The following is a 22072-nucleotide window of genomic DNA, read 5'->3' on the forward strand; positions in this document are numbered from 1 at the left end:
TTCCCACTCTTTGATCTGATCTCAAAGTATCTGCATCTCTCCTAGCCAGATTCAGGTTCAGGACACTTAAAGTGAGATTATTTCGGGCTTTAAAATGCTACGCGGGGTCACCTGGGTGGCTTGGTGGGTTAAGTCTCTGTCTTCCGCTTGGGTCGTGATCTCGGTGTCCTGGAATCGAGCCACGCATCGGGCTCTCTGCTCAGCGGGGAGCCTGCTTCCTCCTCTCTTTCTGCCTGCCTCTCTATTTGCGATCTCTGTCAAATAAATAAATAAATAAATAGTTAAAAAAAAAAAAATCGTAATAAAACGCGACGCCGAACGCTTCACTGAGGACTGCAAATCCCAGCATGGCTTGCGAGGAAATAGAGCCTGGACTACATTTCCCAACGTGCACACGAGCGGGAGAGGGGCGGGCGCATGAAGGTTCTGGGGGCGCTATTGTTGTGGACCCTGCCCCTTGGGCACCTTTACCGATGTGATCCAAGGGTTACCATGAGGGACTCTGGACTCCTCTTGCCCTTGGGCCTGGTTTTTCCGGTGCTTGGGGTTATGCCCTGAGGACTACATTTCCCGGCGTGCGTTGGGGCTGCGGGCCGAAGGCAGTGACCTCTGCCCACTTTTGTCTCGAATCACGATCCCAGTCACCCGAGGAGGCTGGGACCCGGGTTGTCCCGAAGGCTCTCTGGGTCGCGTGGCGCCCTGGCGTGTCCCGTGACCTCGGGTATCCCTCCATTCATGGGTCGCGCACTCTTGGGCCCCACTCTGGCGCCGGGAAGAAGACAAATGTCTGGCCGCGTACTTCTAGTTGAAGGGAGCCGACCCAAGGGCCCACAGTAAAGAGTCACGTGGGGAAATGGGCGTTGTAGCTTTCCCGGCTCCCGGGCCCAGTGGGACCGAGCACTGCGTTTCCCGAAGCTCCCCGCCCCATCGCCTGGGATCCGAGGAGCGGCGGACTTCCCAGCGTGCCCCGGGGCGGAGCGAGGCCGGACGGTTGCCAGGAGCAACTTCCGCTTGCGGACTCCATTTCCCAGCGCGCCCCGTGGCGGCGTCCTGACGTCAGCGCGCCGGGCGGAGGCAGACAGATCCTCGGGCGGCGCGGGGCCAGCGGCAGTTCCCGGCTGCCCCGGGCGGGCGGCGGCGGCGGCGGCGGCGGCGGCGGCGCAGCGGCAGCTCATCCTCGGGGCCCGGCCCTCGCTCGCTCGCTCACCGGGCGGGCGGGCGGGCGGCGCGATGTCCGGCGAGGACGGCCCGGGAGCGGGCCCGGGGGCGGCCGCGACCGCGGCCCGGGAGCGGCGGCGAGAGCAGCTGCGGCAGTGGGGGGCGCGGGCGGGCACCGAGCCGGGCCCCGCGGAGCGGCGCGCCCGCACCGTGCGCTTCGAGCGCGCCGCCGAGTTCCTGGCAGCCTGCGCGGGCGGCGACCTGGACGAGGCGCGCCTGATGCTGCGCGCGGCGGACCCTGGCCCCGGCGCCGAGCTCGACCCCGCCGCCCCGCCGCCCGCCCGCGCCGTGCTCGACTCCACCAACGCCGACGGCATCAGCGCCCTGCACCAGGTCAGCGCCCCGGGTCCGAGCCCCCTCGAGCGTGCTCCCAGCATGAGTCGCGGTTGCCGCCCTGGTCTGCGCCCCCTCTGCCGCTCCACCCGCTGGAGCTCGTCGCTTCTAGTCTTGAGCCTCCTCAGCCGGTCGGGTCTTTGCCACCCTGCGCCGCCCCCTCTCCGGACGCGAGCCCCTACTGACAGCCTCCGTCTGGTCCGTTCCAACGGCCTCGTCGTTGCCGCTGCGCGCCGCCTTCTCCCGACCCCGAACGCGCTGTACGAGTGTGCCCCCCCCCCCGCCCCAGCCCCCGTTGCCCCTTTCCAGGCAGGTACTCGAGCAGCAGGGTCCTCTCGCTCTGGCGCCCCCCGGGCTTCCTGTCCTGGTCCCTGGCCTGGGCTGCCGCCTTTGCTAGGCCCGGATCTTCCGTGCCGCTGCTTTCGGCTTCGTGCTCCTTCCCTGTTCCTTCTCAGCAGTGCCCTCTGAGGCTGGGGGAGGATGCTCTTTTTTGGGCCGCTTTCTGCTAGGCTTCGTTTCCATGTCTGGGTCACCTCGTCCTTTTTCCATCCTGATGCCGATGCCGTCTGCACTTTCCGGAGGCTGTGCCACCTGTCTTCCACAGGCGGCCTAGTGTGGGGGATGTTTGTCCTTCTCAGGGCACCGCGCGTCGTCCTCACGCCCCTTCCCTTGGCTAGGCCTGTATCCTCGGTCTTTTCTGGGGAACCTCAGAGCACCCACCTCTCTGTCCTCGGTCATCTTGCTTTCCGGGCCCGATGCCTTCTCTTGGAGATTTGGGCAGCTTCTTTCCCATAGGCTGATCTCTTTGGCTCTCGTCATGTCACCTCCGCAAGTCTTCTAGAACCCTGCTGGTCCTCTCCTCCACAAGCTGGCCCCCATGCCTTTCCAAGACTCCCTGATTGTTGCCTCCAGTGTATCTGTGGCCCAGAAGCAGAGCCGCCTTATGCTCCAGGAATCTGTCCGGTTCTGGGTGCATTTATCTGTTCCCCCACGGTGGGACCTCCGGGCACAGGACTGGTCACGGAAGAGCCTCTGGCCCCTGTGTGATCCCTTAGACCGTCTTCTTCCTGGGCCAGTCCTCAGCCCTCCCCTCTCCTCTGTGCCAGAACCCACAGGCCTCGGTAATGGATGGAGTCACAGCAGACCCTGGGAAGGAAAGGTTGATGGGGGAGGCAGGGATGTTGGAAGTAGCCCACTTCTCAGGTCTCCACAAAGAGGAGAGGAGCGATTGAGGAGAAGCAGAACTGGCCCTAAGTTCTAACCTCAGTTGCTCAGCTTTGTGGCTTTGCTTTACTGTCCATTCTCTGCCTCAGTTTCCTCTCCTGTGCAGCAGGGCTAGCGGTGGGTCCCTCCCTGGTTGGGCTCTGGAGAAGGAGGGAGCTTGTATGTGTGGAAATCCCTTCAGGAAGCAGCGTAGGCGTTCAGCTGGGGAGTTGCTGCCGCCTGGTCTAAGTGCCCGGCCTCTCCCTTTTTCTCTTTCCCAACCCCCCAGGCCTGTCCCCTACAGAGTTCCTCGTGCTATCTGGGAAATTTTCTTCCACCCACAGAACAGTCCTGCTTCCCTGAGATCTTGTAAGTTCTCAGAGGACTTGGCAAGTCCAGGAGGGGTGTGTCAGGCTCTCGTGTCCCCCTTCGCCATCATCCATGACTTGGCTCACCTGGACTTCCCCTCAGGGGCTCTTGGTCCTGCTCTTGAGACTGAATCCCCCCTTCTCTGGCATCCCCTGGGCCTGGACCCTTGCAAAAGGCCACTCTGAGCTTGCCTAGCAGGCTGCCTTTTCAGGTGAGATCTTTCTCCCGCTCCAGGCAGGTACCTGGTAAACTCACTCTGTAGGAGGCCTGAAGGGTTAGGGCTTTGGAGGTTCAGAGAGGGGAAGTTCCCGCCTCAGGTCACATGGCCAGCAAGCGGGCGAGCTGGGGTTGGGTCAGGCCTGGGGTGGGGTGACCAGCTCATGGTGGTTTGCATGAGACTGGTCTGGTTTTTGCAGGGAAAGTCCCAGGTCTCAGGCATCCCCTGTCCCACGCTCCTGGGCCTTGTCTGGGTGAGTCCTGGGACTGTGATTTCTTTTCTGAATTCTCTCTGGAGTGGGTCCTGGGGCGTCAGCCCCCTGCCTTGGTTGTGGTCTGGGAGTTCTTAGAGCCGGGTGCTTGCTTCAGGTGGGTTCGTTGACCACTTGAGAAGGCTCCTGTACTGTGCTTCAGGTGGGTTCACTGACCACTTGAGAAGGCTCCTGTTGTGCATTAGTGGCTGGCTCTGCAGTGTGGAGTAGAAGAGATTGGGAGCTGCAGTTCTTAGATCTGAATAGGGAGGGTGGCAGCTGGGACTCTTGGGTCTGGGTAGGGGAGGGGCTTGGACTCCTGGGTCTAGGGGGGTGCCGGGGGTGGGGGCTGTCATCTGGATTCTTGAATCCCTGGTGCCCAAGCCTCGGGCATCTTTCACATGGATTCCTGTGCCTGGCCAGGTCCTTGAAAGGGAAAGGCCCATCTCCCTGCTTGACACCCCCCCCATCACCATGACAACCGGGTAGAAATAAACGGAGCTGAGTTCATCCCGTTCCCAGGGCACGTGTGGCCCCCCTTTCACGGCCTGAGTTTCCATGACTTCATGCTCTTGGCCCTCATGGCCTGCTTTCCCTTTTCCAGATGGGTGGTTTTGGAGAGGTGAGGGAGTTGGGGGGTTAATTTACCCTGAGAACTCAGGACTCCAGGCCTACCCCTTCCCTTGACCCAGCTCAGGTCCCAGCTCCCACCCCGTGTTTGCACGTGCCCTGGGCTATAAATCCCTTCTTTGTCCCCACTTGCTGTGCCTGCTTGGGCCAGGGCTCTTACCTCCCTGAGACTGATTTCTTCCTCCGCTGTGCAGAGCCCTGACAGCAGATCAGGGAGGATCTTCCCAAGTATGAACCTCTTGGAACAGTGCTCCATGTGTAGTGGGTCCTCGGTGCATGGGAGCTACGTCTGGGCTCCATGCTCTGGGAACAGGCAAACGCAGCCGTTTATACACCTTGAGGAGTCTTTTCCAGGACTCTCTTTCTGCCCCACGTTCCCAGGGACTTGGTGACTTTTTTTTTTTTTAAGATTTTATTTATTTGTCAGAGACAGAGGGAGAGAGAGCGAGCAAGCACAGGCAGACAGAGAGGCAGGCAGAGGCAGAGGGAGAAGCAGCCTCTCTGCCGAGCAAGGAGCCTGATGTGGGACTCGATCCCAGGACCCTGGGATCATGACCCGAGCTGAAAGCAGCTGCTTAACCAACTGAGCCACCCAGGCGTCCCTGGGACTTGGTGACTTTAAGAGCCCTGCATAGCCTTGGGCCCCAGGGGCCTAGCCTCTCCCCTCAGGGTATAAGTCAGGGGCATGGTCAGTTCCTAGAGTGTATCTCCTGGGCCTGTGGGAGGAGGAGCTGGGGTCCTACACTCCTGGATTTGAGGGAGGAGAGAGCTGGGGGGCCTGGACTCCAGGGTCTGAGGGAGGAGGGGCTGGGAGCCTGGACTCCTGGGTCTGATGGAGGAGGGCCTGGGGGACCAGGACTCCTGGGTCTGAGGGAGGAGGGGCTGGGGACTCCGACCCCTGAGTCTGAAGGAGAAGGGTTGTGGGCATGGACTCCTGGGTCTGATGGAGGAGGGACTGTGGGCCTGGACTCCCCTGTCTGAGGGAGGAGGGGCTGCTGGGTCAGGGAGGAGGGGTCCATTACCGGAAGCCCTGTCCTGTTGGTGGTGACTGGGGTACACTGTGTCTGACAAAGCATCTTCCGGGATTTCTGCACCTGGAGGAAAGTCTCTATCTGGTTTGTGCTCGCAGGGATTTGGGTGTCTTGCTGTCATGGTCTCTGCTGAGCTCCAGAGGCCCAGCTGACCTAACCTTTGGGAAGCCAGGGGTGTCATCGGGAGCTGGGTCGTTCCAGGAGTCGGGCTGGTGCCTTCCAGGCTCTATCCCAGCGACACCACGGTCTTTCCCTTGAGTGTCACAACTGCTTGTTCCCTGGATCTGTCTTGCGGCCCCTATGGGTGTCCTGCCTTGCTGGGCACACAGTGTGTGGGCCAGGCAAGGACTGACAGCTGTGCCCCTTGCGCCCAGGCCTGCATCGACGAGAACCTGGAGGTGGTGCGCTTCTTGGTGGAGCAGGGGGCCACGGTGAACCAGGCAGACAATGAGGGCTGGACGCCCCTGCATGTGGCTGCCTCCTGCGGCTATCTGGACATCGCCAGGTGAGGCAGGGGAGGTAACGTGGGATCCCCTGGGGGCCGGAGCTCAGCCCCTCAGCCCTGACCTTCCCACCCCACCCCTGCCCCCAGGTACCTCCTGAGCCATGGGGCCAACATTGCCGCCGTCAACAGCGACGGGGACCTGCCCCTGGACTTGGCCGAGTCGGATGCCATGGAGGGGCTGCTGAAGGCGGAGATTGCCTTCCGAGGTGGGCCCCCGGGAGCAGACAGCCGGGGCTCCGCGGCCGGCCTCTGCTCATCCCGGGATTGTCGGACTTTCTGTGCTTCCGCTTCCTTTCCTGAGCAGTGGGAGTGTGAGTGTGTCCCCAGCCTTGCTCGGGACATGGAGTGACTGATTGTATATGGCGCTTGTACCGCCGCTGGGCACAGAATATGAGCCCAGCACTGGTGACCCCAGTCATCACCTTATCACTTGAGTAGGTGAGGAAATGAGGGGAGAGCCTTGTTCGGGGTCTCCTGGGTGAGATTGTCTACTCGTGGATTCAGTGCAGGGGTCTGGGGGATTGGTCATCTCATGCACAGGGTCAGTGCACCTCGGTGGTCTTTAATGTGGGGCCCAGGGCCCCCCAAAACTCTGTATATGGCTTCGTTCATATTTCTAGAGAGAATGTGTGTTGTTTCTAGCAAGTTCGCAGAGGGGCTTACGACTGAACATGCTCCCCCACCGGAGCAGCTGTCTGGGACCCGCTGATGCGTGGGGTGTGTGGGGAAGGCTGTGGCCTGATGGGTCTGGAAGGAGAGGACACGGGTGGGGGGCACTGGTCTGGGTGCTGCTATGAGCACAGGGCCTGGGCGGCTGCGGGCCCACGTGGCAGCTTCAGGGAGGCTGCTGTGCAGCAGGTACTGGGCCGTTGAAGGGGACACCCAGGTCCCCGGCTGGGCTTGGGCAGGTTGGCTGCTGGCCCCGTGGAGGTGGAGGCCCCATGGAGGTGTAGGTGGGTGCCCTGCTTGGCGGGGGTGGGGGTGGGTGCGCAGTGGGCAAAGCTGACCTGAGCCGAGCTTCCCTCTGCTCCTTGACTTCTTGCTCTGAGATGCTTTGAGCTTGGAGAAAGGCTGGGGCAGCCTCGGGGTGCGCACGTGACCCTGACCGAGCTTCTCCAGGGTTCGGCTGCTCTGTGGAGCTGAGGTGTGAAGCCCGGTTGGCTCTCTCTGAAGGTGTACCGTCCGTGGGTTCTTTGGTGTTTCGAGTGTGCTGCGTCTGTCAGCCACCTGCTCTGGGGGCTTCAGTAACCCCACAGTAACCCTTAGCCCACGGCCCCCGGCCCCTTAGCCCTCGGTGCCCATGCGTGTGCCCATCGTGGGTGTCTCATACAGATGGAATCACGTGCTAGAGATCCATCAGCTTGTCACGTTTTGGCACATCTGCAGTTGCCCTGCCTCTCCTCCCCCACTCTACATAAATAGCTCCCCCTTGCCCCGTTCCCGTTTTCGCCCTTCCTGGCTGCCTCCCTCTCTGCTCCTGGACATCTCGAGAACGCGTTGCAGACTGTAACCCCCGTCCTGCCCTGGGAACCAGAGTCTCCTCCAACAAGGACAACGGGATGTCACATTGTTACTCCTCTCTGGGTCTTGGGACCTTGAGGCTGTGCTGTTGATTGTGGTCCCCTCCTGTTCCGGAGCCTCACGAGGCCGCACCCCGCCTGTCTTCGGTCCTCCCCTCGCCTTCCTCATCCAGCCTCGTGTCCGCGGCGTGTCCCTTGGCCTGCGGTGGGCTGCTGCTTCTCTAGGAGATTCAGGTCTGCATTTTGGGCCAGGAATTTCCTCAGGGTGTCACTCCGGGAGACATGTGCTGTGTGTCTGCCTTGTCGTTGTTGACCTTAGCCTTGAACCCCACATGGGCCTTGGCCAGGTGGCTCCAGTGTGGAGGCAAGAAGTAGTATGCGGGGGGATTCTGACAGCAGCTGCTGTGGGAGCCTGGCTCGGGCCGACAGGGCGTCCGTATGGCTGTGGGCACCCTGGCGATGTTCCCAGCCAAGTGTCCCTCGGCAGACAGACGGATAAGCAGTATGCGGTGTGTGCATACGATGGGGTAGTGTTCAGCCTCAAAAAGGCAAAAGATTCTGACACACTACAGTGTGAATGAGCCGCAGGGACGTTCTGCTCAGTGAGATAAGTCAGACACAAAGTACAAAGACCGGATGATTCTGCTTACCCGAGGAACAGGACTAAAGCAGTCATGTCTGTGGAGACAAAGAGGAACAGTGGGTTTCAGGGGCTGGCGGAGGGGGAAATGGGGAGTTGCTGTTTAATGAGGACTGGGTTTCAGTTTCTCTAGATGAGTGTTCTGATGGTTGTACAAGTGCAAACGTACTTAATACCACTGAACTGCACGTTTAAAAAGGGGTTAAGATGGTAACTTTTGTGTGTGTTTTTACCATGGTTTAAAAAAAAAAAAAAAAAAAGCCAGTTTACAGGCTGTGTAACTGAAGTCCAGGAATTTTGCAGGCTTCAGGCAAGGGTTGATCCAGGGGTACAGCGTCAAACCAGTCACTGTACTGAACTCATTCTTAGACAGAGTCTCTCAGTGGAGTACGTGGCTCGGATTCTCACAGCTGAGCCTGATACTCCAGCTGAACCGGAGCTAGACCTACTCAGTAGTCTGAGCTGCCACTCTCGGTCTGAGCTGCCACTCTCGGTCTGAGCCAGCCCTGAGCCAGCCACTGGGGCAGGAGGGATGGGCGGTTATGGAGCCCCACCAAGGGCGCAGTCTTGTTGGAGGTCACACAGGAGAGAGAGTATATGCCCGGAAGGCCAGCAGCGGCCCTGCCATGCCGCACATGCTGCCCCCAGGCCTGGCCACAGGGCAGGCCTCAGGGACCTGCTCAGACAGTACTCCAGCCACTTTGCCCACAGGACTGGGCAGGAGAGGAGTATTTGGCAGGTTCACTTCTAAGCCACCTGACAGGCCCTCCCACCCTGGGGCGAGAACCTTCGTCTAGTTGTTAGCAGGCGTGAGAGGTGGGGGCCTGCACCAAAGGAAGAATGGATAAATAAGTAACCTGCGAATCCATGGACTGAGCGGGGCTGGCAAGCTTTCTCTGTGAGGAACCACATGGGAAGTATTTGAGACTTCGTGGGAGGTCCTGTCATGCTGCCACTGTCCCCTGTGGCTGCTTCCCCCATCACAGCAGGGGGCGATATGTGACTGGTGGGCATGCCCGTGTTCCAATAAAGCTTTATTTATAAACACAGAGGACTTCCACATTTGGCAAACTTTAGTGACAGGGAGTAGATCTGTGGGCTGTGGGGAGGGAGGTACAGGGAATGACTGCTTCACGGGTATGAGGTTTCCTTTTGGGATGATGGGAAAGTTCTGGAAAAGGAATGGGGGTCGATGGTTGCACATTGTAAATCTAAATGCCACTGAGTCGCACAGTTTAAAGTAGCAAAATTGGCCCGTTTTATGTTACCTTTATCTTGCCATGGCCACAACAAAAACAGTAAAACACCAAACAGGTTTGCCAACCCTGGTCAGGAGCTCCATCAGTGAACAGGCAGATTTCAGCAAAAAAACAGATTGCAGGGGGATGTGTATGAGCATGCCCAAGGTTGAAGAGAAGGTCAGCAAGCCCCCAGCCCCGCCCCGCCCATTCCCTGTGCAGGTAAGGCCCACGGCCCTGTCATAGGCTGCAGGGGATTCCCCCTGAAGGAGTTGTGGCCGGAACCTGTCCCATAGTGCCCAGCACTCCGCCTGGCTGTCCCACCCTGGCTGGGGCTTGCAGGTGGGCCCTCACCAGGCACACATTCCTGGGGCGGCTGCCCACAGCTGAGTCCCTGTGAACCAAAGCCGAGACCCTGAGGCACTCGGACTGGAGATGGGGCCCGAGTGCTGAGGGGCCAGCAGGTGGCGCAGCTGGGCCACCAGGTCGCCTCTGCTTTCTGCCGCTTCGGGCGCGCCTTCTGGGATCTGGCGTGGAGACTTAGAGCAGGAGGTTTACAAGGATGCGGAGGAAGGATAAAGCGGATACCTGTGCAGGAGCCCGTCCGCGGCGGTGGTCACCTCGGGGGCCACAGGGTGTCTCTCTGTCATATTTGAGTTTTTCAGACCTAAGTGGTGGGGCCGTGGTTGCTCTTTGCTGGTGCTGTCCAGCAGAAAGCCAGCGTGAGCCACAAGCAGAACAGATGTCTTAAGTAGGTGCAGTTAAAAAAGTAAAAAGAAACCGGTAAAATTAATTTTAATAATACGTTTTCTTTAAGGCCATATGTCCGAGACATTATCATGTTAACATTAATGAGTATAAAGAAAACTGTGCAGGGGAGCCTGGGGGGCTTAGTCCGTTAAGTGTCCAAGTCTCGGTGTCAGCTCAGGTCTTGATCTTGGGGTGGTGAGATTGGACCCCATGGGCTTGTGCTGAGCGTGGAGCCGGCTTGAGATATTTTTCTCTCCCTTTCCCTCTGCTCCTCCACATGGCTCATGCTCACCTCTCTCCAAAAAAAAGAAAAAAAAATCTATTCATGGGTTGTCGCACGCTCTCCCCTGCCCCCCACCAAAATCCAGTGCGTCCTTTACGTTCGTGACACCTCCGAGCTCGGGCTAGTGTGGCTCCAGAGCTCCGGCTCTGCATGTGGTCCATGGCTGTGGAGCAGGAAGGCCCGGCTCCATGCAGTGCTTCGGAGAGCATGAGAAACCCCAGCTGGAAAAGCAGAGACACCAACAGACTTGGGGGAGAGATGGAACGTTTCCTGGGAAAGGGAAGGACTGTTTCTGAGTCCTTTCTCAATGGGCTGTACCGTGCACACTGCGGACACCGGGGACGGTCGGCAGACACTGTTCCAGCCTCCACAAGGCTGCCTGTTTTGACCCCAAATCCGCTGATGTGTGAAGTGGCAGCTTGCCTTCCGCATCCGTGAGTGCGGGATGGCTTTCCCGTGAAACCAGAGGAAAGGGTGAACCTGACCGACAGAGAAGCCTGTTGGCCTCACTGCTTGTCCCAGGTGACAGTGCAGCTGTGAACGGGAGCAGCTCCTGGGGAGGAAAGCAGCTGTTGCCTCGGTGACACGGACCCTTGGCTTGGTGCACCCCGCTCACAGGCAGCAGAAGTGGTCAGTATGGGGGTGCAGGGCTAAGCATTTTATCGGTGGTGCCCGGGAGAGTCGCATGTCATCAGACGCTGGGTTCGCTCTGTAAACTCCAGGCTTTATACTTAAAAATACCGGTAGGGGCGCCTGGGTGGCTCAGTGGATTAAAGCCTCTGCCTTCGGCTCAGGTCATGATCCCAGAGTCCTGGGATCGAGCCCCGCATCGGGCTCTCTGCTCAGCAAGCGGGGAGCCTGCTTCCCTTCCTCTCTCTGCCTACCTCTCTGCCTACTTGTGATCTCTCTCTCTCTGTCAAATTAAAAAAAAAAAAAAAAACCGGTAAACGTAGCACTTCGGTTGAAATGGGAGGAGGCCTGCAATCCCCATTCTCCCCCCACCAGCAGCGACCTGGAGACCCAGTGGGGAAGTCCAGGTCCTTCGCGTCCCAGTGGAGCAGACAGATGGAGAAGGACAGGGCATGGCCGCGCTGCCCTGTGCCTTCTGGAGCCCAAGGTGTGCGTCCCACCTGCTGCCCCTTCTTGTCCTCCCAGGTGTGGATGTGGAGGCAGCCAAACGGGCAGAGGAGGAGTTGCTGCTTCATGATACAAGGTGCTGGCTGAATGGGGGCGCCATGCCAGAGGCCCGGCATCCCCGCACGGGGGCCTCTGCCCTGCATGTGGCTGCTGCCAAGGGCTACATCGAAGTGATGAGGTGAGCTGGGCTGGCGGGGTGCTCCCTTTTCCCTGCTCCTTGACTTGGGCCCATCTGTTCCTTCTCGCCCTTCCGCTTCCCTGTGGACTTTTTAAGTTGGGTATGTAGGCTGAGTATTTCCCTTTAAACACAGCCTTTGCTGTGTCCACAACTCCTGACGTCCAGCCTCTTCGTTGCCATTCAGTTTAAAACATTTTCCAGCTTGTAGTCTTTCCTCCATGACCCATGGATTATCTGGAAGTGTGTCGTCCATTTCATGCAGATGCATGGGATTTTCTGGTCAGTGTTTCGTTACTCCTTTCTGGGCTCGACTGCAGTGTGGTCAGGCAGCGAGTCCTCTCTGATTCCAGACTTCCGAAGTCCTCTGAGGTTTGCTTTAGACAGCAATACATGTGGGCGGGAGAGGAGTCGTGCTGTCAAGTATGGCGTTCTATGTAGGTCATTAGGTCAGCTTTGTAGTTATACTGTTTAAATCCTTTATATTCTTAGTGATTTTTTTTTTCTGTCTGCCTATTCTGCCAGTTACTATGAGAGGTGTAAAAAACATTTTTTTTAGTTTTTTTTTTTTTTTAAGATTTTATGAAATTTCCACATCCAGCGTGGGACTCAGATTTACAACCCCGAGATGAAGAGTCATGTGCTCTACAGTTGAGGCAGCCAGGCATCCCCTAAACTTTTCTACTGTGTTCATGGATTTTGCTTGTTCACCCTTATGGCTCTAGCAGGCTTTATTTCTGTATTTCAAAGCCAGGTTATCTGGTGCGTATGTGTTTACACTGTGTGAACTTGAACAGTGCATGTTCCCTTGCTGCCGTCCTCCGCTGGCCCTTGTCCGTGCTTGGATGCCTCGCCCTTTTCTGTTGGGGTCGTTGGTTCTAGCTCTTATTCTCAAACTTCCTCTCCTCTCTTTGTGATTTGTACTTTATTTTTAGTCTGAAAGTGGAATAGAGACGAACCCTTCATCTCTGCTCACTTCCGTGTTGGATTTCAGGCAGGTCTTCTAGGGAGGCACTTAAGATGACCCCTAGTAGCTCCAGGCTCGTGTCCTGGTGGCACACCTGCTCTGAAGGTAGAATGTTTTGTCCTCCATACTTAAAGCAAAAGATCAGGTCTGATGCTCGTGGGCCGCCATGGGCACCTGCCCGTCTCAGAGCTAGTCCCTTTGGCGAGGGGAATGGGATACTGTACATGGCCGTGCCTGGCATGCACTCAGCCCTTCCCTCTTCTGCCCATGTTTTCCATCTCTGAGTCTCAGGTGGCTGCTTCACCTCCTGCCATAGCGTCTGCATCCCAGATAGCAAGAAGGGAGAGAGGGGGAGAGGAGCAAGTGTCCATTTCCCTTTAGAAGAGCAACCCAGAAGGGACACACACACACTTAACGCTCACACCCCATTTGTCAGACCACTTGGCATTTGCCCAGCATTACCCCATCCCAGTGACTCACCTGGCCACTCACAGCTGCCGCGGAGACTGGGACACTCCTCTGCAGCCAGGTGACAGTGTGTCCAGCCAGGAGTCGGCACTGTCCCGAGCAGGAGGAGAGGCCGTATTTGGGGCAGCCTCGCTCTCTGAAATGCTTTGGATGCAGACATATTCTCTGAGTCTCATTCTCTGAGTTCGTTACCGCCCCTCAGAATGGCTCTGTTTACAGCTGGACCCATTGCACGTGTAGGACTATGTAACTGCCTGGCTCCTCCTTGGAGACGGACGGCAGGGTAGAGACATGCGGCAGGCAGCTGTTTGGCGACTCATGGAACATCTGCTGTGTGCCAGGCCGTCTTCTAGGGCTGGGGACCCATGGGCGAATGGGCCAGGTCTGGGCCCATGTGCGGCCCCCAGACAGGTGACCAGGGAAGCAGGCCACATCAGAGGGCCCTGTGTGCATGGAGGGCTGCCAGTCGCCACGCTGGGGACCTGGAGCTGGCTCCAGGTTCATCATACAAGGTTGAGCAGCCTCCGGGGGTGCTGGGAACACACCCACCACAGTCATGACAGCCGGCCCTGTGTGGCCATTGCCCAGTGTTCCCAGGGGGCCAGCACCATCCCTGGTTGACCACCTCGGGCCTAGAAGGATATAAACAGGGCAGTGGGGGAGTGAGCGTGTGAGCGGTGGCCTGGGGACAACTGGTGACTGACTATTTGAGACCCCCTCCCACACCCTGGGACAGAGGGCCGAAGGGGCGTCCTCGGGGAAGTAGCAGGTGCCCAGTGCGGTAAGGAGAGTGAGCTCTGGGAAGGTCAATGTTGAGGTCAGCGGGGTATGCGGCGCTTTCATTCGGAAAGCCTCCTTATGAAATAACACCCCCCCCATCGTCCTACTGTGCGCTGGCCTCGGCCTCGGCGCCTGGTGCCAGCCGTGTGCGCGGTGGCCCTGAGCCTGTAACCGTGCCTTCCCCACGTCCTGTGCTCTGAGATGCTGACGATTGCAGACTCACGGAAGCCAGGCTTCCTCAGCCTTCCCTCTCATGGCGTGTGGACCAGATGAGCCTGTGTTGTGGGGCCGCCCTCCATGCCCTGGGATGTGTTGGTAACATCCCAGGCACGCACGCCCAGGTTGGGACAACCAGTAGTGACTCTGGACACTGCCCAATGTCCCTGGTGGCCAGTATCCCCGTGGCTGGGACCCTCTGCAGGCCGGTTCCTAGAGCAGTACCGCCCCGAGGCTGCTCCTTCTGGGGCCTCAGCCTTTTCAGCGGCTCTGGGGCTGTCTGTCCCATGGTGGGGGGCGACGGTCAAGAGAGCAGCCCCTCTCCTGCAGGTGCCAGGAGCAGTGTTTTGGAGGCTGCCTGCTGGCAGGCAGAGCAGCCGCACACAAGGGCTCTCGGCCATGGGCCTGGGAGCAGGTCAGTGCTGTCGTGGGCCCTGTGCCGCCAGCCGTGTGTCAGCCCTCGGTGTGGAAGCCCTATCTTGGTCCTTGACTCTCAGCTGTCCTGGCCCCCAGGCTGCTCCTTCAGGCTGGCTACGACCCTGAGCTCCGGGATGGGGATGGCTGGACCCCCCTGCACGCGGCGGCCCACTGGGGTGTGGAGGATGCCTGCCGCCTGCTGGCGGAGCACGGTGGGGGCATGGACTCGCTGACCCACGCGGTGAGGGCCAGGCGGCTTGGGGGCGGGGGGGCGGGCTGGGGGCTGGTAGGGGAGGGATTGTGGGGAAGGCCCGCTCACCTCCGCCGTCCTCCCCCTCCACCAGGGCCAGCGTCCCTGTGACCTGGCGGATGAAGAGGTGCTGAGTCTGTTGGAGGAGCTGGCCCGGAAGCAGGAGGATGTGAGTCTCGGGCACCCTCTGTCCCTGCAGCTGGCTGAGTGAGGCCCCCCTGCTCTGCCCCAGTGGTGACCAGCAGGAAGAGGAGTCGTGGGGAGGGGATGGGGTCTGGGGCGGAGGCAGGGCCCCAGGCTCAGTCACACCTTGGGATAAGGATGAGGATTAACTGTCCCAGGCTCAGGGGACCGGCCTGAGCCTGGCCTTGTTGCTGGAATAATGCAGAGTAAAGGGATGAATGGCATGGCTTCTGGGCTCTGAAGCCTGGCTCGGCCATGGAATTGCTGTGTGAGCTCAGGCTGGTCACTGAACCCCTCTGGGCCTCTGTTTCCTCACCTCTGAAATGGGGATAACGGTGTGTGCAGCTTTATGAGGAGCTGTGTGGGGTATATGCTCTTCTATGACGGGCATGTACATTACTGAACGAGAATGTCTGGTCATTGCTCGGCAGATGGTAAGCTGTGCAAGTGGCCAGTGGCCTCTCCTGGGGGCCGGGCCCTATCCCAGAGCTTCCCATGAGCGGCAGGTAGATGGATGCACATCCCTCTGTTGGAAGGCTGGCCATGGTTCTGGCCTGGTGGGCAATGTGCACGGGTTGGGGGAAACAGCATATGCCAAGGCTGAGGGAGCATGAGGCAGGGGGGCCCTGGGTTGGGGGCCCAGCCGAAGGGCTTGACTACCAGGTGGAGGAGCGGTGTGAGACTGAGGGTGAAGATGAAGGGGCCACACTGGGCTTTGTCGATGAGGCAGGGTCAGCCCTTGGCGAGGGGGAGCACAGATCTGTGTGTGCCTCCAGCCTGGAGGGAGTGCTTCCGCCAGCGGGGCTTGTGGGCCGGGCTGGGGTCTGGCGGACGTGGTGACTGGCTCTTCTAGGGGAGGAACCATTGTGCAGAGGCTAGGCTTGTGCCCAGCGAGCCATAGAGAGGGGGCTCCTGGGGCGGAGGACCAGGCCAGTGTCCCGGGCGAGCAGGGCTTCCTGGGAGGAAAGAGCCTTTCTGGCGATGAGCCCAGAGGTGGCTGTGAGAGCTTGAGGGACCCAGACACCACACAGCCACCTGCGCAACACCCTGATGAGCCCACAGACCCTCCACGCGCACCCCTGGAGCAGAGCGCATCATGTCTAGAGCATTCTCGAGTTCAGACAAGCAGAGTACTGCATGCTGGGCTGGACGCGGGCGCTGCGGGGCCTCCCAGCAGCCTGCTTTCTCCCCTCACAGCTGCGGAACCAGAAGGAGGCCTCCCAGAGCAGGAGCCAGGAGCCCCAGGGGCCTTCCAGCAGCAAACACCGAAGGTAGTAGGCGGGCGCCTGGATGGGTGTGCTGGGGTCTCTTGGGGCTTAGACCCCGACACCCTCCTCTTCCCACCAGGAGCTCTGTGTGTCGCCTGAGCAGCCGAGAGAAGATCTCCCTCCAGGATCTGTCCAAAGAGCGCCGGCCTGGGGGTGCAGGGGGGCCCCCAATACAGGACGAGGATGAGGGAGAAGAAGGCCTCACAGGTGGGGGCCGGAGTCTGGGTTTTTGGATCTAGGAAGAGGGAGCTGGAACCTGGACTCCTGGGTCTGAGGGAGAAGGGGGTTATGGGCCTGACTTCTAGGTCTAAGGGAGGAGGGGGCTGGGGGTCTGGACTCCTGGGTCTGAGGGAGAAGGAGGCTGTGGGCCTGACTTCTAGGTCTAAGGGAGGAGGGGGCTAGGGGCTGGACTCCAGGATCTGAGGGGGACTGGGGCTGGAGTCCTGGTCTGAGGGGTGGGGAGCTGGGGGGCTGAGAGACAACCGGCATCTCCATTTTCCTGTGCCACAGGGCCACCCTCTCCAGAATCCAGAGCTCTCAATGGAGTGTCTTCCCCGCCACCCCCTGGCCCTCAGGGCCCCATGGTGAGTCTGGGTGCCCTAGAGGGTGATGCTAACTTGGGAGGGGCAGGGAGGGATGCCATGAACTCTGCAACTCTCTCTCAGGGTATGTAGGGTGAAGATTAGTTTCCAGAGTTCCCCCGACCAACTGTCTGCTTCTTTCTGGTGGCAGCCTCAGGGGCTGATGGGAGTTGTGGTTTGTGTGGTCCTTCTGGGGTGACACTTGAAGAATTGGGGAAGGATCCTCTGTGTAACGGAGACCTTTCTCCTCCCCAGCCCCCAGAGGAGGCCCCCTTCTCCAGGCGCTTTGGCCTCCAGAAGACAGGCAGCTCTGGGACCCTGGGGCCCACAGATAGGCAGGGGGCCGAGGGCACCCCTGGGGCTGCGCTGCAGCGCTCAGCTTCCTCCTCGAGGCTGGAAGGGAGCTCTGCTCAGGTGAGTGGGGTGAGGGGTGGGAGACTGAGCCCTGACTAGAGGAGAAAGTCCACCCCAATCTTGGCCTCTTTCCCCAGGCCAAGGAGCCCCGTCTGGCCAGAATTATGCCGACGCCCTCCCGCAAGCTGCCGGAGCCCTCCGCCTTGTGAGTAGCAGCCTAGGGCCTGGGCTGTCGGGGTGGGAGGCAGGTCTGGGGTCCACCCTCGTCAGCATGACCCTCAGCAAGTCCCTTTGCTCTCTGAGGTCTCTGCCTGCCATCGCTCTCAGGCTCTGTTTTCCTCCAGTGCATCAAGTAAAGCTCACTGTTAATCTTTCAAGGTCACAGTGACAGGACCTCCTGTTGCCTCTGGCTGTACCTCCTGCCCCCTTCCTTCCTGATGCAGACGTGCTCCTGCCCCAGGGCCTTGGCTCTGCAGCCCTTTCCTTCACTCCAGAGTCCTTTAGCCTTCTAGCATAGCATAGGACGTACATGAGTTTTTACGCTTTGTGTTTGTTCTGCATCTTTTAATGTTGGACTCTTGGGGGCAGAGGGACTTGGCTTCTGCTCACCAATGCGTCTCCAGCACCTGCCACGTAACTCGAGTTTGAGTAAAATTTGCTGGATGCCTGAATTCACACAGGTTTGAGATCTCTAGGCGTCCTCCCTCAGCTAACCACTCTCCTCCCTCTAGGATTTCAGAGCCTGAATCCCCGGTGAAGCCCAGTGTCCCTGTAGCCTCCACAGCGCCCCCAGCTGACTCCCGGGACCGGCGGAGGTGAAGAGGCAGCGGGTGGGAAGCCCCTTTCTCCCTGCTGGGAAGAACTGCATGGCCTGGGCCTGGGTCCCCACGCCTCCGGCAGGCCCTCTCTAGAGGGGGCATTTGTCCCAGGGTTGGCTGTGAGTTGGAAGTTCCTTGAAGAGTGTCAGCCATGAGAGGGGAACAGGGTTCAAAGGACCCTCCTTGAGGTTGGGACCTTTCACTCAGGTCCTACCAGATGCCGGTGCGGGATGAGGAGTCTGAATCCCAGCGGAAGGCTCGATCTCGCCTCATGCGCCAGTCTCGGAGATCCACACAGGTGGGGGTGTGGGCTGAGGCCTGGACTCCTGGGTCTGAGGGAGGAGGGGGCTGGGGGTCCGGACTCCTGGGTCTGAGGGAGGAGGCTGCAGGGTCTGGACTCCTGGGTCTGAGGGAGGAGGGGCTGGGGCCTCAGCTTGGAGATCCCTGACTGTCCCCACTCTGCCAGGGTGTGACTCTGACCGATCTGAAGGAAGCGGAGAAGGTAGCAGGGAAGGCCCCAGAGCCGGAGAAGTCGTGCCTGCAGAGCCTGGTGAGAGGGGTCGGGGAGCAGGCACAGGGTGGTGGAAGATGGCTTTGGCTTCTGACCTCCCTGATCCTCTCCTCCAGGACCCATCTCGGCGACCCCGAGTCCCTGGGGTGGAGAACTCTGATGGCCCTGCCCCGAGAGGTGAGGTCTGGTCTCTGGGAGGTGGTCCTCCTGCCCTCTGGCCCTTCCAGCGCTCCTGCTGCAGTGTTTTCTGGGCAGTCGGGCTAAGGACCCTGACCCTGCAGGAAGGGAGGCCCCTCCACAGGTTTCTGGACTGATTTCTGTCCGTCCCCCTAGCAGAGGAGCCTGACGGGCAGGGGCAGGGACCACAGGCCACCAAGGAGCATCGCAGAGTCGGCAAGGAGTGGAGGGGGTTTGCAGAGGTGAGGGGTGGGGCCCGGGTGGGCCTTGGAGGCAGGGTGGTGGGCCAGACTTCCCTCCTGGCATCAGGCTGAACTCCACCTCCACCCGCAGGGGGAGGAGGCAGAGCCGGCCGACCGCAGCCCAGACTCCAGGTACAGGGTTGGCCGGGAAGGGTTTGGGCTGTCTGCAGGGCTGTCGAGAGCCCCGCTGACGCCCGGCCCGCCTCCGCCCCAGCACTTCAGAGGGCGGCCCATCACCTCGCAGACAGCGGGACCCCGAACCAGCCTCGGAAGAGCCCGATGGAGGCTTCAGGAAGGTTTGCAGACACCCCCCCAAGTCGGCCTCTGTCCCTGTTGCCCCCTGTCTGTGGCTCTGCCTGCCACACATCCCTGCACTGCCACCCCACAGCCTAGGGGCTGGCAGGCCTGACCCTGTCCCTCCCCCCGGGCCCCCAGCTATACTCAGAGCTGCGCAGCGAGAACGAGCGGCTTCGCGAGGCCCTGACGGAGACCACGCTGCGCCTGGCACAGCTCAAGGTGGAGCTGGAGCGTGCCACGCAGGTGCGGCCGTGGTCTGTGCTCCCCGGGCATGCCATGCAGGCTCAGCACCCGCCACTGGGCAGGGAAGCCCGAGCGACAGAGCGAGGGGGGACCGGGTCGGGGTGGGGTGGATCCTTGGGGGCGGGCTGGGTGGTGAGGGATGGGGCCCTCCAGAGCCTGGGCAGCTGTCCACCTCCCGGACTTTGTGGTTTGGACATTTGTCTTTCTTCTGTTCTCACCAGAGGCAGGAGCGCTTCGCAGAGAGACCGGCCCTCCTGGAGCTGGAGAGATTCGTGAGTAGGGGCTGCTGGAGCGGGGCCTGGTGTGGCCTCAGCCTTACAAACCACTGTGGGCCTGCAGAAGGCCACACTGACCCAACCTGGCCTTCTGACCTCTGCCCTTCCCAGCCTTAATGGCTGTTGGCCCTCCCCAACCCCTGGCCCCTGGGCCTCATGCCTCCTGTTGGTTCCAGGAGCGCAGGGCCCTGGAGAGAAAGGCAGCCGAGCTCGAGGAGGAGCTAAAGGTGAGTACTAAGGGGGCGCCGTGGGCAGGGGGTTCCACTGGCCCGGGCCCCCGGCTGACCACTCTCTGCCACTCCTCTCCCACAGGCCCTGTCCGATCTCCGGGCTGACAACCAGAGGCTCAAGGATGAAAACGCAGCCCTGATCCGCGTCATCAGCAAACTCTCTAAGTGACTCTGGAGAAGGACCTTCCCCCTTACCCGTATTTATCCAGCTGCTTCTGCCACACGCATCCCTTCCCCTGTGTGAGCACGAGTGACAGGGCTCCCAGGGGGTCTCTGAGAAGCCATAGCCTCCCTTCGGGGCCTCCAGACTGTGAGGGGAGTACAGAGTCCCCAGGAGCCAAGGGGGGCCCCTGAGGCCAGGATGGAGGCAACAGGCCAAGCCAGGTAGGGGGATGTTGCTGAGGGGGGCTCGGGGCTGGAGGTGGGACCAGGGAGGAACCAAGGACCAGGAAGTGCCAGGACCAGTAGCCAGGACCAGAGTGGCCACCAGAGGTGCCCCTCTCACGTGTGATGCCACCCCAGTCACCCCTCCCATTCCTGAACAGGGATCCGAGAGTGCCAAGAGTCCCGCCCGCCCGGGCCAGGCGAGGCTGTATATAGGGTCCGTGTGCAATAGGGAGGGAGGTCTCTATTTTTTGCTGCCCCCTCCCCGCCCACTGTCAGGGGCAGGGGGAGAAGATATTTTCAAGACAAAGCACAGGCACCACAAATAAAAGTCGTGAAGTTGCTGCCCAGTGACTGTGTCCCTGGGGTGGGGGGGTCGGTGTGCAGTGCTTCCCTGTGCCTTTGTGTGTGTCCCTGGCCAGACCCCTGGAGTGCAGGGGTGGGGTGCCGGGGGTGCATGGGAAGGGCTTGCAGGGAGGGGGGCCACCTCGAGCCATGGCCCTGAACCAGGGCTGCCGCGGTAGCCACAGGCGGGAATGCGCAGCTGGCCCAGAGGCCTGGGCTCACCAGTGCTCCTGAAACGAATTTGAGCCAACTGCCAACACTGATCTTAAAAACGCTAGATTTGGGCTTTTTTGGCTATTTGAATGGGGTAGTAGGACCTCTTCGTCCAGTACGGTCACAGGTGGCTGGGACTGGACACGAGGTGGGGGCGTTCTTTCCTGGTCATGTTCTCCTTTCTGGACCCCGTCCTACCTCCTGATGCTGTGGTAGTGAGGGAATGGGAAAGACCTGACGTGTGAGGAGAGGAGGGGGCTGTGGGGGGTGGGGCAGGGGCATCTGTGTGCCCACAGGATTGTGGACTAGCAGCTCTGGGTCAGCCCTCCGGAAAGCTGGCAGGGGCAGATACTTGCAGGTGTCAGGGAGGGAGCCGGGCAGGTTGTCAGGGAACAGCAGGGACAGAGTCTGTAGGGCAGAGATGTACCTGAAATGTGGAGACGAAGGAAGCAGCCTGTGTGGCCAGAGAGAGACAGGAGGGATGAGGTTGGAGGTGACGGCCAGCTGTGTCGGAATGGCCCCGGTGAGGTGGGACCTAGGCTTTAACAGGTCCCTTTGGCTGCTGCATTGACAACAGTCTGGGGGATGACAGGGACGGAAAGGGGGAGCCTAGCTGCTATGATCTCAGCAAGAAGTGGGGGTGGCTGGAGATGGTGAGAGACCGCGAAACTCTGGGAACAGTGGAGGGGACAATAGCCTGCAGATCCTGACAGGCAGATTGTGATAGGATAGGGCGTGGGTCTGCTTTGCTCCAACCCTGCATCTTGCATTTTATTTGGTGGGTTATGGGGCGGGGGCAGCAGAGGTGGTGGGGGCAGAGGGGAACAGAATATGAACTCCTGCATGCCCAGGGCTGGGTCTGAGCTCATCTGATCTTGGAGGGCAGCCTGGGGGTCTTAGGTAGAAGCTCGCAGGAACTAGGTTGGGGGGAGGGGAGGCTTGGCAGTCCCCAAGAGGGGACACAGAAGTGATCACAGGTCGAGGAGGAAAGGGCCATCTTCCTAAAGCTAGAGGGGCATCCAGTCTGAATGAGGGAAAACCTGTCCTAAACCAGCGGTGCTCACGGTCTGGACCATGGGAAAAGGAGCTGGCTGTCCCTGACAGTTGTCCCCTTACAGGAGAACAGTGGCCAGGAAGCCTGTGGCACATGCAAAAGTCAGGCCTCCTTTGTGGCGGGGCCCTCAGCAGTTGGTGGGGATGGAGGGGAGAGGGCACTGGGAGAGGACAGGCTTCTCTGAAGTGGGTGTTTGAGCTGCAGCAGGGAGGCTGATGAGCTGCTCACCAGGCAGCAGAGAGCACGCCAGAGCCCAGTGGCTGAGGGGTCCTGGGGGTGTTTGAGGAGGGAAGGGCCAGA

At 60.1% G+C, this 22072-nt stretch overlaps 1 protein-coding gene across 3 annotated transcripts; it reads left to right on the top strand.

Moving 5' to 3' along the window:
• The first annotated feature begins 1170 nt into the window (after positions 1–1170).
• Positions 1171–20504, top strand: PPP1R12C (protein phosphatase 1 regulatory subunit 12C). 3 transcript variants are annotated; one of them, XM_059153491.1, is made up of 22 exons: positions 1171–1551; positions 5626–5756; positions 5844–5962; positions 11343–11502; positions 14444–14588; positions 14692–14766; positions 15978–16051; positions 16128–16255; positions 16559–16632; positions 16885–17043; positions 17121–17188; positions 17715–17798; positions 18009–18099; positions 18268–18351; positions 18429–18489; positions 18649–18731; positions 18823–18863; positions 18946–19027; positions 19167–19271; positions 19493–19543; positions 19723–19773; positions 19859–20504. In XM_059153491.1, the coding sequence occupies exons 1-22, from the start codon at positions 1231–1233 to the stop codon at positions 19943–19945; spliced, it is 2274 nt and encodes a 757-aa protein (XP_059009474.1). In that variant the 5' UTR covers positions 1171–1230; the 3' UTR covers positions 19946–20504. The 3 variants fall into 3 exon arrangements, with proteins under 3 accessions (XP_059009474.1, XP_059009475.1, XP_059009473.1); XM_059153490.1 differs by having other exon boundaries at positions 1172–1551; positions 18646–18731; XM_059153492.1 differs by lacking the exon at positions 16885–17043 and having other exon boundaries at positions 18646–18731.
• Positions 20505–22072: the final 1568 nt, after the last annotated feature.

The sequence above is a fragment of the Mustela lutreola genome, chromosome 16, assembly GCF_030435805.1.
Source record: "Mustela lutreola isolate mMusLut2 chromosome 16, mMusLut2.pri, whole genome shotgun sequence".
Classification (NCBI taxonomy): Eukaryota; Metazoa; Chordata; class Mammalia; order Carnivora; family Mustelidae; genus Mustela; species Mustela lutreola.

Coding starts and splice junctions, on each gene's coding strand:
- PPP1R12C (XM_059153490.1), top strand. CDS start 1,231: ATGTCCGGCGAGGACGGCCCGGGAGCGGGCCCGGGGGCGGCCGCGACC. Junction 18,864..18,945: donor GACCGCAGCCCAGACTCCAG/GTACAGGGTTGG, acceptor CCTCCGCCCCAG/CACTTCAGAGGGCGGCCCAT. Junction 19,028..19,166: donor CCGATGGAGGCTTCAGGAAG/GTTTGCAGACAC, acceptor CCGGGCCCCCAG/CTATACTCAGAGCTGCGCAG.